This window comes from Streptopelia decaocto, assembly GCF_964273445.1.
Source record: "Streptopelia decaocto genome assembly, chromosome: 19".
Lineage (NCBI taxonomy): Eukaryota > Metazoa > Chordata > Aves > Columbiformes > Columbidae > Streptopelia > Streptopelia decaocto.
The window spans coordinates 1277024-1293465 of NC_138674.1; the positions used below are offsets into that span (position 1 = coordinate 1277024).

At 61.4% G+C, this 16442-nt stretch overlaps 2 protein-coding genes across 3 annotated transcripts; both read right to left on the bottom strand.

Moving 5' to 3' along the window:
• Positions 1 to 472: 472 nt before the first annotated feature.
• ETNK2 (ethanolamine kinase 2) lies at positions 473 to 8448 on the bottom strand (the record flags this gene model as incomplete). 2 transcript variants are annotated; one of them, XM_082069373.1, is made up of 9 exons in its annotated part: positions 473 to 1554; positions 1707 to 1780; positions 2039 to 2208; positions 2457 to 2540; positions 2641 to 2783; positions 3837 to 3974; positions 4443 to 4702; positions 7939 to 7959; positions 8236 to 8421. In XM_082069373.1, the coding sequence occupies 9 exons, from the start codon at positions 8413 to 8415 to the stop codon at positions 1482 to 1484; spliced, it is 1143 nt and encodes a 380-aa protein (XP_081925499.1). In that variant the 3' UTR covers positions 473 to 1481. The 2 variants fall into 2 exon arrangements, with proteins under 2 accessions (XP_081925499.1, XP_081925498.1); XM_082069372.1 differs by lacking the exon at positions 7939 to 7959 and having other exon boundaries at positions 8236 to 8448.
• Positions 8449 to 11487: 3039 nt separating this feature from the next.
• Positions 11488 to 15866, bottom strand: REN (renin; the record flags this gene model as incomplete). Its single annotated transcript, XM_082069256.1, has 9 exons — positions 11488 to 11649; positions 12049 to 12147; positions 12220 to 12364; positions 12885 to 13007; positions 14111 to 14307; positions 14443 to 14561; positions 14839 to 14962; positions 15093 to 15249; positions 15766 to 15866. The coding sequence occupies 9 exons, from the start codon at positions 15864 to 15866 to the stop codon at positions 11488 to 11490; spliced, it is 1227 nt and encodes a 408-aa protein (XP_081925382.1).
• Positions 15867 to 16442: the final 576 nt, after the last annotated feature.

Genomic DNA, 16442 nt, shown 5'->3' on the forward strand with positions numbered 1-16442 from the left:
GGCTTGGGGACAACCAAGGGCTGGACTGGGATCTCTCACCCCGGGCGGTCAGGACATAGATGGGGGTGCCTGTTCCCCCTCCCTGCCCCTCTTCCAGCACCCTCTCCTTCCCACCTCTCAACTGTGTTTTCTCAAGGTCTCACCCCACGCGGCTGTGGATTTGGGGTTCAGCCTGTTCTGCGGGGTGCCCGCTCCATCCTGCCCTCGGGGCTGCCAGGGCGCCCACGATGCCCATGGGGGAGCAGGTCTGCAGGAGGCTCTTGCAAACCACAGGGACAAGGACGAGCCACGGCAGCTGCTGCCAGCAGGGCAGAGGCAGCGAGCGCCGGGTGCCAACGCCCTCCCGTGCTGCACGGCTGCTGCTCCCCTGCAGCACCCTGAGGGTGAACCCCAGCAGAAGGGCTGGGTGCACCCCAGATCCTGTGGGTGCTGCCCCAGTCCCCACAGACCTGCCATCTCCTGTTTCCAGCTACCAGCAGCTTTTATTTTTGCACCAAACGAACACAAGATGCAACAACAGTCCCGGTTCTTGCTGGGGCAGGTTCCTGTGCCCGTGTGGAGGGAACGGCCACCACGTCCTCAAACCCCTCGCTGGGCAGCCAAGGCAGGGGCAGAGGGGTCCGATCCACCCCCCAACTGGTGCACAACCACCGTCGAGAGCTGGACGGTGCTCAGCAGGCCAGGGTCACCCTCACGGAGCCAAGTGCTGATGCAATGAAGCTGTCCTCGGTGGGTCAGCCCCATTCAACCTCCTGCCAGGGGGTCCCACGCAGGGACACGGCCCCGAGAGGGCCTGGGGGAGCCGGGGAAGGCAGAGCCGGGGGCTCTGAGGGAAGCCGCCGTGGGACAGGAAGGGGGTGCAGGCACCCAGTGCCCCCAGCACAATCCCGCTGGTCCGAGCCCACGCGGCTCACGGCCATCGCTGCCCCTTGCGAGGCGGAACGCAGCAGCACTCGCCCCTCCTGGAAAAGGGTCCCATGTTCAGGGGCAGCTCCAAGCCCAGGATCAATATGGACCCAAAAAAGGTGCTGGTTTGGGGGGTGGGAGCCCCAGCAGCACTGGGCAAGAGGGGACAGAGGGAGCAGCGAAGGCAACAGGCACAGCGTGAGCAGCAAAAGCAACCGGGCAGCTCTGGGGGCTCCTGAGCAGATGGGGCGACCCATTTCCCACCTTGGAACAGCACAAGGGGAGCAAACTGGGTGCCAGGCCGAGCAGCACAGACCTGCTGAGCGCCAGGGCTCAGCGTTAAGGCGATGGTAAAGGCTTCCTCGTGGAGGCAGGGGCCTCTCCGAGGCCGTGGTCCTCTCCAGCATCTCATGGTCCAGTTTCAGGTGTGTCCAGGGTCTCCTTTAATCACTGGGTCCTCTGCCCCGTCAGGACCTGCCCTCGCCCCGGCCGGGCTGGGGAAGGGGTGAGGGGGATGCGAGGGCTGTGGATGCAGCGAGTACAAAATAGCTCAGGGTCTCACGGAGCCGGAGACGCTATTTGGAGATCTGCAGGGCTGTGACCACCGGCTTCATCTTGAAATACTGTTTAAACCTAAGCTTTGCATATCTGCCAAGAGAGGAGAGAGGGACAGACATGAGACACTTGTGTCCCAGCCCTGTGTCCCCCGGATCCCTGAAACACGGGGGGATGACTGGGATCCTTCTTGCTCCCATCATTTAACACTGGGAGCAAATGTCCCCTGGCCCCAGTGGCCTCACCTTAAGAAGTTAAAATCTATGGTAGAATATTTATCCTGGATCAGCCCCCAGCACGCCCAGAGGAAATGGGATGCCTGCAGCAGAGAGAACAAGGACCAGAAATGGACACAGAGCATCCCTGCGCCTCTCCTGCCCGAGGGCTCGGTGCCTCCCAGGCACAGCCGAGCTCCTTGGGGCAGCCTCTTGCCCCACATGTCCCCAGAACCCCCAAGCTGGAACCTGCACCCCCATCCTCACCCGCTGAGCTGCAGCACGAAGCCCCAACTCCCCCAAAAATCCACTCCATGAGCAGCCCCCGAGAGAGTCTGGTTCCTTCCCACCTCCCCACTCACCAAAGAAAACTTGTTCACTTGGACGTAGAGAACCTCCAGCTCCTCCTCGGACACCCCCGTTCCCCCCCGCTCCCCCTGGGTGAGCTGCTTGTACGCCTGCAGGTAGGAGCGCAGCCACTGCAGCTGGGTCTCCTTGCTGGGGTAGAGCCGATAATCCACCTCCTTCACACCTGCAAGGGAGCGGGGTCATGGAATTGAATTCAAAACCCCCACCCCTTGTCCTATCGCAACAGGCCCTGCTCAGAAGTCTGTCCCCATCTTTCTTATCAGCCCCTTTTAAGTACAGAAAGGCCACCATAAGGTCTCCCCAGAGCTTCTCTTCTCCAGGCTGAACACCCCCAGCTGCCTCCTCCACCCCCAGGGACGGGCAGACCCCAGGGAGGGGACCTTTGGTGACACAGAGAGGAGCCCAACTCACCTGCAAACTCATTGAAGTGGTTTCCGATGTCGAAAGCCTGGTAGTTGTAGCCAGTGTACTCATAGTCTATGAAGTGAACGTGCTCTGCAGGGGTAAAGGCGGGGGCTGTGGGGTGGACCCCGGCCCTGGGGAGCGGGGCGGGGGACGGACCCTCCACCAGACACGCGAAGCCGCTGCCACCGACCTCGTGTCCTGTCGTAGATGATGTTCTTGCAGAGCAGGTCGTTGTGACACAGCACGACGGGGGATCCCAGCTGCGAGAGCGTGTCCTGCATCCAGGCCAGCTCGTGTTCCAGCATCTCCAGGCTGGGCAGGTCCTGCTGGAGGCTGGGGAGGGCATGGGGGGATTCACTTCTGCCCACGGGAAACCTCCCTTGGGGGCACAGGGGCAGCATGGCCCTTGTGTATTTCATAAACAAACTCATCGGTGACGCCAAGGGAGGGCTAACAAGGTCATTTTCAGTGGGGTAGCCAGGTTTGGTACCCAGAGCACTGGCAGATGCTGACACCTGCATCCATTCCCCAAACCCACCCAACCAGCCACCGAGCGCCCATCACTCAGTCCCAAAGCACCCAACTGACCCCAGGCAATGGGAATGCTTTGGCCTCTGCCAGAGCGTGTGCCCTCTCCCTAACCTCACAAGTTCCAGTTCCAAGAAGAGAGCTGGTTAATGATTACTTAACTAGCTGCACCAAAGGTGCAATCGTGGGTAAAGTCTGCCTGCAGCCGGGTGAGTACTGAGAAAGGCTCCGTGTCCTGTCCCTGCTGCTCAGGGAACAGGTTAATGATTCGCTTGCCGTCGGGTTCGTTCACCTCCACCACCTCTTGGGGCTGCCCGCGTCCTTCCCAGCCGCCCCAGCTCTCACCCGGCGCGAACCCGGCTCCCAGAAACGCCATGAGCTGGTTGGAAATGGGAACTGGCTGCTTTCATCTATCCCGAGTTTCTAACATCCCCTCTAACGTCAGCTCGACCTTGCTGTTCAGATCCTCACATAAGAAGGGCTTGAGCTTCTGCTTGTTCTAGGGAGGGCTTAAAAGACAGGCTAGATTTGCAGGGAGGAGGATTATTACAGCAGGTGGGAGTTGGATCCTGCCTGGGCGCTGTACAGACACAACCCAGAGCTGTCCCTGCCCCAAACGGGCAGGAGGAAACGTGCTGAACACAGAGATGCTCCTGGGCCTTGGCCAATGAGTTCACTCACGGAGGGATCGTGATCCAGAAGTGGCCACACGGCCGGATCCAGCCCCGACCCCATCCCCCGCCCCACGCCCACCCCCACCGAGGCTTTACCTGCGCACTGGGGCTCTTCCCCTTAGACATGGGTGGGCAGCGGATGCCCAAGCCAGAGCCTGGCTCTTTGGGATCCCTCTGCCTTTACCTGGGGTTGGATACCTTTGGGCTGAGCTCCGTCTTCACGAGAGTGAGGTATTTGTGCAGCTTGTGCCAGAGGATGGGCTTGGGGAGGCTCCCGTTGGCGTGGATGGCGTGGACCCGGGCCATCTCCTGGGCCACCAGCCTGGAAGGAGACACGGATGCAGACGTGGCCGTGCAGCACCAGGGCTCCTCAAAACCAGCCCTAAGACACCTCCAGAGGGGTTCCCCAAAGAGCCATGTTATAAATGCAGGTTCAGCACAGCTGGAACTCCCCTCCACCTCAGCTGCACGCCTCTGAAATATTTCAAGATCCTGTCTGGGTCAAAATTACAATAGCGTTCACCTTGCCAGGGCAATTTCAGGTAACAGCCATGGCTCTCACGCAATCTCTAGTCACCAAAAGCTGATGCTTTAGAAGCACAGTGATAAATCTGGCTGCAGTTTGGATCATTCATCCCGCAGCACCAGCCGGGTGCTGCACATCAGCTCTGCTCTGGAGCGAAACCAGCGAGGGGGAGAGCTGGAAACACACAGCGAACCCCCCACGGGTGTCCCCATCCCGCATTTCCCCCCGGCCCCGCACACCCGAGGACGTGGGGGTGCTGCACACCTGAAGATGTGGGGGTCCCGCACGTGGCTGGGCCCCAGCGCGATGCCCGGCAGGAACTGGTAGCAGAGCCCGTTCTGGAAGGCGCAGTAGAGGTCGGGGGCGCAGCCGTGGGCACGCAGCACCTGGAAGTTCCTCAGCTCCGTCTCCCGGTCCACGAGCAGCTCCGTCTTCCTGCCGTAGACGCGGACCAGCACCGCGTCCGCCATGGCCTCGTCCGTGTAGCACGCAACGAGCTTGTTGGTGATGCCATCGGTGAAGAGCTGCAGGGGGAGAAGGGCGGCAGAGCCGATGTCTGTCCATCCCTGCCACGCCAGCCGGGGATGGGGGACACCCCCTTCCCATCATCAGACCCAGGGAAAAAGCAACGTGGTAAAAGAAAGCGTGAAGCCACAATGCCCGCGGCAGGTGGCACGAGTTTGCAAGGCCCCGAGGCTCATGCACCTACAGGGAGGCTGCAGGGGGCCGCGGGCACAAGGCTTCAGCTGCACCAAGCTGGCGGTTTGGGTGGAAATCCTGCCATTTTTCACCCGGGAGCTCAGGAATAGCTGGGGCCAGATGTGCCGCCAGCACGCTTGGCACCCGACAGCCCTGGGAATCGCTCCCAAACACAAAAATATCAGTGCAAATCTTTGGCAGAAAATGAAAAAGAAAAAAAGGCAAAAAAACAAACAACCCAACAAGAAAAAACCAGCAAACAAGACGGAGCAAACACCACCACCCCATCTCCTCCTCCCGACCCTCCCCGCGGGCCGTGGCGCTGATAGGCGGGGACGTCTCTGCCGGGGACGTCTCGTGTCATTGCTCTGACGGCTCCTCGCAGATGGAAAGGGAGTTTTGTTCTCCCGTCGCCCCGGCTTGGCCGCCTGCCCACGCACATGCACGGGCTGCGGCTGCGACCGCGCTCCTCTCCCCGTCCCACTGCGGTCGCAGCCACCCCCGGTGCCGAGGGGCTTGGGGCTCCATCACCCCGTGGGAAGCCCCATCGTCCCCCAGGTAGGATGCTCAGCCCCACGCCATTCTTTCTCGGCACTGGGGTGCTGCTGCTCCCCATGATGGCAATTTCTTTATCCCATTTGGGTTTGCGGAGCAGGTGTGATGCTGGTGGAGCGGGAGGGGGGCGAGGGCACGTGCTGCAGCAGCAGCGGTGCTCGGGGGTGGGACAGCTAATTTTAGACACCCCACTCGGCAACTCACGCTCCTATATAGGGTGCCTATATATAGGGCTCCCCGTGCAGCCTCCCGAAGGAAACTCAGAGCACTGGAATGAGACGCCCGAAGTCAGACGGTGCTGACACCCCTCGTTACACAGCTGGGGTGCTGGATTCGGGGTGAGCACGGTGGGCAGCGAGTTGGGTGCCACGTCCCCTCGGGCTGGCTGCGTTGGCTGAACATTCTCAAGCAACAGAGCTGCTTTTCCCAGGGCAAATAATCTGTGTTTCCACCACAGTGCCACGCTCAGCTCTCTCCTCTCCTTATCCTGTCAAGCCCCAGAGGCCAGAAATTCAGCAAGCGGAAGGTGTCGTGGCCCACTCATGCAGATGTTGCACCCTGGGGCTGGTGCCCTCCATGAGCCACAATGCACATCAGCCGCAGGCAAACAGCTCCGTGTTGCGATGCTCAGCGCCACCTCGCCTGTGAAGTCCTCGTGCTGCTTTGTTTTGGTGCTCAACAGCCTGATCAGCCCTTTCCAGCTGGTTTAACGGGATAACTGAGCCTTATTCCCTCTGAATTCCCGGCCACTACCTTCGGAGAGCCGCCCGTGGTCCAGCAGCATCCTGGCACACACACGCACTCAGGGGCTCGTCTGCTTTGGAGGTGGCAGCTCCCTCAGCTCCCGAGTGCAGCAGCTTGGGTGATGCCCAGTGTTATTCCTCGTGGATCCGAAGCGCCAGCAGCCATCGGCAGGGCCACCGTGACTAGTGTGATCCACGCTAGGAGCCTCATGACAGTTAAATGCAAAGCAAGACCCAAACCCCATGCTGAAACGAAGCAGCTCCATCCAACACCCTGGTGCTGTGCATGCCCATGAGACCCCTCGGCATCCCCAAAGCACCGCCGTGTCGGCTGCCTCCCCGTGCCAGCTTGCAGCGGGGCACCTCGTTCCCAAAGTCGGGCTAAAAGAAGTCCATCCACGTGGAATCCTCACAGTGGTTTGGCTGCATGTCGCTGCTGCTCTTCTTATCAGCAGCTCAGGGATGGAGGAGTGTGTGCTTCCCTGGGAGCGTGGCTGCCTGACTCACCGGTACCGTCCGTGCCTGCTCGGTACGGAGATGCTGCTGCCCAGGGACAGAGCTCAAAGGAGGAGAAGCAGGAGCCCTGGAAAGTGGGCACAACCTGGAGCACGGGGGCTGGAGACCCCAGCAAGCAGAGGGTCCTCCCCATCTTCCACACCCTGCCCCAAGCGTCGGGAGATTTTTCCGTGTCTCCATACAGCCCCTGCAAGCAGCCGGTGCACCGGCACCGTGTGATGAGGTGCTGTGAACCGGGCACTGCTCCAGTGCACCGAGGAAAGCGAACAGGGACACTAATGGGAACCAGCTGAGGACCAGAGTACCGCTCCAATCCCTCCCAAACAGCCCTCGCAATAGCAGCTCAGGGAAGCGCAACTGGAGATTCCCCCCTCGCTGACAACTCCTAAGTTTTTTCTCCCTTTTTTTTTATTTAATTAAAAACACATGCACGTACACACAGGCTGCTCTTGAACACTGACCCCCTCCAGTGCCTGGACACGGCCTGGATACCATTGCCACCGGGGTCTGTGCCCAGGGCTGCACAGAGCCCGAGACATTTCCTGCCCCTACAACTATGCGCTCGGAGGAACTCTAACTCCAAGCTTCCTGCCTATTGCCATCTGCCCTTTCATATGTATTTTCCTGCAGCTTCTTGTATTTAATTACACTTGGCTATTAATACATTTTTAATGACACTCCAGGCACACAGGAAGCGTGTGCCTTCAGAGGACATGCATACACACGTATAGAGGTTTACATGCACCCAGCTCCACCACCTCCACACTCCTGTGCCCATGGGCAGGAGCCCGGTGAGGGCACAGACACCACCAGCCTCGCATTTACACCCCAGACCTGGCAAGGAGGGGGACGGGAACTGCGGCAGCTGCCAGCCCCACAGGACCAGCTCTCCCAGCAAAGCCCAGTCCATGCAGGAGCCCAGCGCCGAATCCCAGCTCCCATCCAAACCTGCGCACAGCCCATGGGACATGGCAAAGGTGCAAGGCCACTGGTAACCCAAGCAAGACCTGCTCCAAGAGCAGCTACTCCTACGAGCAGGCACCGCAGCACAGCGCGGGGCGCAGGGTGCAGGCAGGGGTGCAGCACCCACAGGGGGGACCCGGGGGGACCAGCAGTGCAAGCTGCATCCCCCCAGCATCACCCACCTTGGCAGCCTTGAGGGACCCTGGGGACACACTCGCATTCACAGTCACTGCTCGGTGACTGCGCGAGGGGTCCCCAAAGGCTGGTGTCACACCTTCACGCACCTGATTGACCCTCGTTACGCTCTGAGAGTGGAAAGGAGAGCAGGAGGGTGGGATGTTGTGCACTCCTTTGCAGCTCCAATAGCCCCCCACAGCGGGTCCTACAGTCACCCTCACATGGACTCTATAGACCCGCCCGAGTGGGCTCTACAGCTGCCACGGGGTGGACCCTATAGCATTTCGGAGTGCACCCCACAGCCCCCTCGGGCGGACCCCGTACCCCCCCGGCTGGGCTCTGCAGCCCCCTCGGCCGGTCCCCGGGGGGGGTCCCCGCAGCCCCCCCACCCCGCCGGGTCGTACCTTGGTCTTCACCCTGTCCGGCTCCCAGCCGGGTCTCAGCTCCCGCATGAGCCGCAGCGCTCCGGGCAGCACGTCCCCCTCGTCCACCGCAATGCCGAGGAGCGGCACGGCCGGGGGGGTCCCGCCGCCGCCCCGCTCCGGCGCCGCGCAGTCCGGGCAGCGGCCGGGCGGTCCGGCCATCGCCAGCTCCGCTCGCCCGGAGCCGCGGCCCATGTGCCGGGGGCTGCCGCGGGGCCGGCGGCCGCGGGGAGGAGCCGCTCGCCGTTGGGAAGCCATGAGTCACCGGCCCGCCTCCCGCCCGCCTCCCGCGGCAGCGCCCGGCCGCATTGTGAGGTCAGCGGGACCCGCACCGGGATCCGCTCCCCGGGACCCGCTCCCCGGGACCCGCACCGGGACCCGCCCCCAAGGACCCCACCCCGGGACCCGCCTCCCCCGGGGTCCGCGCCGGGACCCGCCCCCCACGACCCACACAGGACCCGCACCGGCCCCACGCCGGGACCCCACCCCGGGACCCGCCCCCCAGGACCCGCACGGGACCCGCACCAGGACCCCCGCAGTGATCCGCTCCAGACCCGCACCGGGATCCACACCTGTCACCGCCCAGGTGTCTCCTCCCCCGCGCCGCCTCATCCCCCAAACCCCTCAGTGATGCCGGGGGCTCTGCAGAGCTCCCGCCTCCCCATCCCTTTGGGATCAGAAGGATGGAGATGCTGCGAATGGGACGTGCTCTGGGCTCCAGGTCCTCTCTGGACTGGCCTTTCCAGCCCTGCTACCATCTCACGCACCAAGCGCTGACCCCCGGAGAGGATTTGCAGGTGGGCTGGAAAGACATTTGATAGTTAAAGATAAAACATGACTCGCCCGTTGGCACAGCCCCCCCACAGCTCACTGACACCGCTCCAGCCCCGCTTATTAGCAGAGGAAATAGCAACTGCACATGGCTCGGAGCAGGGAATGCCCCCTCCAAAGTTTACAGCTGCCTGCGGCTGAAACCAGCTCAACGGACCGTGGAGACTTGGGGAAAATCATTTCAGGAAGGGGAAAAAAATAAACCAGCAAGTTCCATGTGTTTCTAAATATAGAGTGAGCTCCTCCAGTTTTAATAGGATGGTCATAATTGCTCCTGCAGCAATCACAAGTGTTAATACGGGGCAGTTGCGGGTGAGCGGTGCCTCGCAGCCCGGCCTGACAGTGGCCACCAGGAAATTGCCCTGGCACAGGCGATTAGAGGTGTTAATAGACCGGCTTAAGGGACCCGGGAGCAGCGCTGCAGCAGCCCAGGCGTTTTTCGCTCCCGCTGCTCGCAATAACTGTGTTGAATAGGAACAGAACTGGATCCACAAACCCCATCCTATTTTAGGCCAGCCTGACCATTTCCCAGCTGAGGGCTACAGGCAGAAGCCATCGTGGGGACGGGAGTCACCTCGTGCTTTTCCAAGCTCACATCCACCCGAGCCTTCTCCAGACTGGATCCTTTGTGGTGTAGAATAGCACAGAGGAGGCTCAGTTATTCCCAAGCAGAGAGTTTTCCTGTGGTAGGAAGGAAGGGAAACGCTGGATGAAAGCGAGATACACCAACCGCTGGGGCCCCTTCCCTCCACCCTCAGTCCCCAGGAGCCGTCACCACTGCTCTCCCTGCCCTGTGTTGGAGGTGATGGAGCAGTGCTGCACCAGGCGATGGCAAGAAACAGGGAACACCACTGGGTGCCTCCAATTTCCCATCCTTGGAGACCCAGGGTTGTGCAGTCCAGCGTTAAGAGGTTTAAATGCTGTGTGGCTGCAGAGACCCTCCTGGGAGGGACAAACATCCGCTTAGGGACATCCTCTCCACCGCGAGGCTGCGCTGGGAGGGTCACAGAGCAGCATTTGGGTGCTGGCAGGGGCATCACTCTCCCAAACACCTCTGCAGTCTGCGCGCAGCTCCCTGCAGTGCTGGGAATTCAGCAGCAGAGATCGCTGGGGGCAGAAATGAGGATCAGAAGCTCCTGTGAGTGATTGCACTCAGATGGTGGCTTGCTCCAGGCTCTGCTCCAGCTCCCGAGCCTTGTGCTCCCCTTTCCAGGCACACTTCCCAGGGCTGTGGACCACGGCAGCCACAGACCTGAGCCTCCAACTGGAGATGATGAAAGTGTGTTGCAAACCGCTTGGTGCTGGGGAGCGTTTGGATTCCCAGCTGCTGGGCTGCGACTCAAGCGCTGCAGCTCTCCCGCGGAACTGGAAATGTCAGCCTCTGGCTGGGAGCACTGGGCTCGCGGCTCCAGCGCTCCTGCTGAGCATCTCCGCACCCGGCCATGCCAGAGACAAACCTCGAGCTGTCAGCTCGAGTCAGCACGGCAAGGAAAACAGACCCAGGAACCAGGGCAGCACGGGCTGCCTTCCTGGTGAGACAAAATCAGCCCTGCAGGCACCTTCCCCTGCCCAGAGAGCAGCGAAGCAGACAGACATACAGCCCTGTCCCTCTGTCCCCAGCAGTGTGGTCCTGAGCCCCACATAGGAAGGCAGGTCAAGGCATGGGGAGCCCACACAGCAGCTCATCTCCTGCAGAAAGGGCTTGTTTGCTGTTTGAAAAGATCCCAATTTGCCTACATGTAGATGCTGTGGCAGCAGCTGGGAGGGAGTTTCACTCTTATGAAACAGGGAAGGACAGAAATGCAGTGTCTGCTGTGATGAACCCCAGCAGAGGGACAGTTGTTGTCTAGTTCTCTTAGTAAAAGTGCCCAATTTCTCCCTTCTGCAAGAATAAACAACCACCCAGCATCCTGTTGCTCTGAGACTGTTTAATATTAAAGTCATGGAGAGGGGCAGGGTTAACACCAGCTAAAACTATCATTAATCACAGCCAGATTATTTTTCTCCCATTCAAACAACACCACAAACTGTAACAGATGATCCCTCCTCAGCCTGTCTGTGACCTGCAAGCGCATCCCCACCAGCAGCGACCCGCTGCAGCCCGGATGCTCCATTGCACATCACCCTGCGAGAGCCTGGAGGTGCAGCTCCAGACACAGGATCCCGCTCTGATTCCCAGGCTGAACATGCTCGCTAGAAGATGAGCTTAAGGCTCAGCTCTCCTGGCAGCAGGGACTCTCGGGAAGCAGAGCGGGGGTTTGCAGTGGGAGAAGGTTTTGCAGTTGCTTCAGTACAGAGAGGAGGTGGCTGAGCTGCAAGGAAACGCTGTTCTCGTTTGCACTCCATTTCTTCTCGGTGGTACTCTTGCCTCCAGGCTGGTTCCCCCGCTGCTCTCCCCGGCCGTCAGCGCGCTGTGGCAAAGCCGATGCGGTTGTTGCGCCGGTCGAATTTGGTGTAGTAGTGCCCGATGAAGCTGGCGCCCAGGATCCAGAGGGGACCAGTTGGGGGGGGGATGTCCAGCCCCGAGAAAGCCACCACGCAGACGTCCTCCCCGTACTGGGATTGCTGCAAGGAGGAGGAGATCCCGCAGTGATGGAGGTGCCGGGAGGGAGATCTCTCCACGGCGTGCCCGAGGAGGGGCTGCCATCCCCAGATCAACGCCCTCTGCTCAGCCTCGACACTGGAGGGAGGATCCCTGCCTGTCTCTGTTCTTTACTGCTCACCCCACACCTCCCCAAAACCACCCAAGGAAGCAGCGACAGTTGGTCTGGCTCATCCAGACACCTCTGCCGAACAAGAAGGTTTGGGGAAAAAACACGCAGCATCATTCTGGGGCTCATCTCAGCTGCGCTAGAGGAGCCAGGAGGGTGCAGGATGCTGCACCCCGAACTGCACCGCTCGCCACAGCGGGGGCACCCAGCCCAGGGACAGTCGCCCTCCCACCCCACGGGGGACGCAGCTCACCCGCAGGACGTAGGCTGAGCCGCCGAGCACATAGGCCTTCCCGCCCAGGTGGAAGGAGATGCTGGGCAGCTGAGGGACTCGGTCACAATCCACCACATACTGCAGGAGAGGAGACAGCGCTGAGCCCCTTTGCTGTGCTATGGGCAGGATCAGGGCGGGGGGGTTGCTCACCTCTCCTTCGGCCATTTCTGCCGCCCCGATGGCTTTCATCAGCACGGAGACGGGGCCGGCTGGGCCGGTGATGTAGGATGCTCCCGTGTCAACAGCCACCGAACAGCCTTCCTTGCAGAACAGCATCTCGGCCCCTACGGACACCCTGGGGCAGGAGGGGACAGGGGGGACCCTCAGCCTCCCGCAGCGTTGCAGCTGTGCCCCCAGGGCTGCGTGTGTCACATCCTTGTCCAGGGAACAGTGGCCAAGCAGAGCTACATGCTGCTCCAGTGCCGCCGGAGCACAGACTCTCCAGGGGAACAGGAACCTTCCCCTCGAGCTTCTCAAATGTGAAAACCAAGCTTCATCGTGTGCGTTGGGTATTTTTTGTCGTCTTTTTATTTTTTAATTAAACAAAGCAGAGTTGTTTCAGTACCTCACGCTTCTTCCGCAGGACTGAAGGGGGTTAAACTCTTCCACTGCAGCTTCCAAGTGGAATCAGCCCACGGTGCCACCCCCTCCGCACTCCCAGCCCGGCTCCTTTCAGAGCATCCAACCCTGCGCCCCCCCGGAGGGGAAGCACCCGGCAAAACCACCGAGCGAACACACAGCCCTGAGCACCCCCTGCCCAGCACCCAGCGGGGTCTGCGGGTCACTGGGTGCTGTGCACAGCGCTCCCCGCTCACCCCTTCATGCTGATCTGCCAGTAGCCGCTCTTGCTGACGTTCAGGTAGTGGAAGTCCCCGGTGTAGTAAGCTGGGTCGCTGCCTCCGAGGATTATTTCCCCCCCAGGTTTCAGAGGAGTGTTCCTAGGGTGCAAAACACAGGGGAGTGATTCTCCCTCGGCTGCTGTCCCCCAAAAACCAGCGAGAAGGGACCAGCCCCAGCTGGTGAGGCTCTGCTGACCCGGTGAGCAGTGGCGGGGAGCAAGGTGGAGCAGAAGGAACCCCGAGTTAGTTCGGAGGGGTGTGCGTGCCGCGGGGAGGGGGTGCCGCGTGCTGAGGTCTCCGAGCAGGTTGGTGCTGTGCAGAGCCGGTGTGGGGCTGCTGGGTGTGTGAGCCCCACGAGCAGCACCCGGGTGCACGGGACTGTTAGTGGGTGCTGTCTCGACCGTGCTCGTGCTTTTTTTCTTCTTACTTCGAAGCTCTGCAAAGAGAGAGATGCTCCGTAAGCCTGCGGTGTGAGCGCAGCTCTGTCCCTGGGGTGCTAAGGGGACCCAAGTGGCACCCAGACAAGGCTGCGGTTGCAGGCAGCATCATTAGGCTTCGTTCGTTATTGATGGATCCACCTTCAGCTGAGGTAAAGAGCCACCATTCCTGCTTTCAGCATGTGTTTGTGGGGCTGTTTGTCACTGCGCATTGCCAGGGTGCTGTACCTGGGGCCACTGGGGGTGCTGGGGCAGGGGGACAGAATTCCTGCTCTGCCAGGACGGGCGCCCCACTGCTCCCGCGGGTTTTGGTGCTGCTGGGAGCGGGGATGCTGGGGGACAAGACTTTGGGGCAAGAACTGAAAAGAGGTTTGGCTGCTGGTGCAAGTTTGTCTTCAATAGATTTAAAAAAATATATTATTATTATTATTTTAAATTGCCTGTTGATGAAACACTAGATCCACTTGTGGCTGTGATTGCTCCAGCCCCACTAGCAGAGCTGGCGACTGCAATCTGACAAACGAGGGGGGAGCAGCCGCCCCCACCCTCCGCACTCCAAGCACCCACCTGGCTCTGCCTCCTGCGCTGCCTCATTCCACCCCAGCCCCCCCCAGGCACCCTCCACACCCCACCCCAGCTCCTGCACCCCCAGTGCGGCTCTTTCCCAATCCCAAGACATAAACCCAGCACCGCTGTGTTGTGATGCTCAAACCCCACAAAACAAACACCTCCCCGGCCCCAGCGCCGGCTGCCCATGAGTCTCACCGGCTGTAGTAGACAGAAAACACGTCTTCCCTGAGGATCTGCTGCGAGAGGATCCGGTCGAAGACGGGGGTGATGCCGTCGATGGCCTGGCTGGGGTAGCCCATGCCCAGCACCCCGTCGAACCTGGCGAAGATGAAGGGGAAGGCAGGCAGCGCCGTCGCCTCGGCAAACACCTGGATGATGGGGATGTCTGACACCTGGGGGAGGGCGCGAGTGTCCTTGCAGGGAGCTGGGGGGCTAAATCCCCCAGGGACCCCCCTACTCCTGGGTAAGTGGGGATGCTCATGTGGAGCCAGCAGCTCCAGGTGTGTGGATTCGGGGCACAGACTCACCATGACGATGTCCTGGCTGAGGAAACCCTTGACGCTCCCCGTCCCGTAGCGGATGGCGAAGCCGGTGCCGTTGGCTATGAATGTCCGCGACTTGGAGGAGTCGTAGCGGCTGTGGGAAACTGGGCACAGGGAGAAGGTGCATCAGAGGGGGCGAGGGAGGGGGTGATGGCAGGACTGGCTGAGGGTCTCTGCTCCCCCCAGGCTCCACAGGACGATGAACCCACCCTGCGCCAGTGCCAGGCAACCAGACAGCAGCAGACAGACCCCCCCATGCAGCAGTAAACCCACCCCAGCCTGCTTGGATCAGCTCTCGAGATGGAGGGGCTTGCTGATGTTCTCTGCACTGAAGCTGGAGGGGCAGCCCCCACCCCGCTCTGGCCGTGCCCCCGTACTCACCGCAGGCACTGTAGAGGGGGGAGCACTTGTAGGATGGTACCCACAGGTTGGCCGAGCCCGTGTCGAACACCACCTTGAAGGTCTGCGCCGGGGTGCCGATGCTGATCTCGCCGAAATACTGGGTCTGGAAGAGGCATCGCTGGGGAGCATCACTGGGGTGACGGCTCGGACAGGAGGGGGGGGTCACGCAGATCCAAGCCCCTGGTAGCAGGACCACGTTGGGGTGACAAGACCCCACACAGGGAGACACTCACGTCCAGGTAGTTGGTGAGGAGGGTGGGAGCCGTCCCGTTTCGGGGGCCGGCCGTGCCGCTGCGCCTGCTGCGTCCCAGCTCGGGGAAGACATCGGACACCTTCATCCCCATCTCCCGCAGCGTCTGGCGGATGGAGGGCATCCTCCGCAGTGCAACCCTGCCGGGGGGTCAGGGCAGGGCTGGGGGACCCGCAGGAGCCCCCCCCAGCACTCCTGCCTTTGGAACTCCACCCGGGTGGCTCTAGATGGCAGCAGCTCCCTGCAGCACCGTGGGGCTGCCAGCTCGGCCCCCGTGGGTCCCGTCCCACGGCACCCCCAGCCCCACACCCACCCCGAGGTGGGGGGGATGTAGCACGGCCCACCCGCGGCAGGGACCCCACGGGAGCTGGGTGCTGCAGGATGCACCTACCGACACCGGGCAGCCACCCATGGGCTGAGCCCAGCCCTGCACTCCATCCTTGGTTATCTGGGAGATGGGGTGATGCTGAGCTGTGCGGTGCTCAAGGAGAGAGAGGAAGAGGAGTGAGGAAGAGCAGGTGAGCTAGTGCAGAACAGAAAAGGAGGAGGAAGAGGGTTTCCCAGCATGGCTGAAGCAAGAGGAGAGTCCTTTGGTCCTCAGCACCCAAAACCAAGGGGAGACAGCGAGACCCACAGCATTGTGAGCCACCTGCTACCTCTGCAAAGCCTGGGCTGGCAAGGGGAAGAAGATGGTGGCCCATGTCATGGCCAAGACCACCAGACACTGCTGCACCGTCCTGCTGCGTCCCGCTGGCATCGCGCTCTCCCGGGGCAGCCACCTCCTTTGCCAGCAGCTTTGCTGCATCCCAAAGGGGAGGATGCTTTTATAGCCTGGGTTCCTGCATCCGTGTGGGTTTCCCCTCCCCACTGGCTGGGGGAGGGCTGGGGATCCCGTGGGCAGCTCCACGCACAGGTGGTGGTGGTTGGTGGTGGTGACGGTCCCCACGGAGGTGGCACAGCTGGAGACCCCCGTGCTCGGTGGGCACAGCTGACAAGCGCTGCTGGCAAGGGGAGCTGCGAAGAGCTGGGAGCTGCAAAGCCACGCTCCTTGCCGTTAGTGGCGTTGCTGTGTGTCAGCACTCGGCTGTCCCCGCCTGCTGGTGTCAGTCAGGAGAGCTGGTGGGTGACACCGACACAGGTGGTGGTGGCACAGGTCTAGATGGCAGTCTGGCCAAGGAGATGTCCCCGAGCACCATTCTGCAGGGGAACAGGGTTTTGCCTAAAAACCCAGGGAGGAAAAAGCAAAGGGTGCTCAGCCACAGCCCCCTCGGCCACACAGAGACCACCTGCAGGTCCCTCGGACCCCACTGCCCTTATGGGGCTGCTCAGCGCT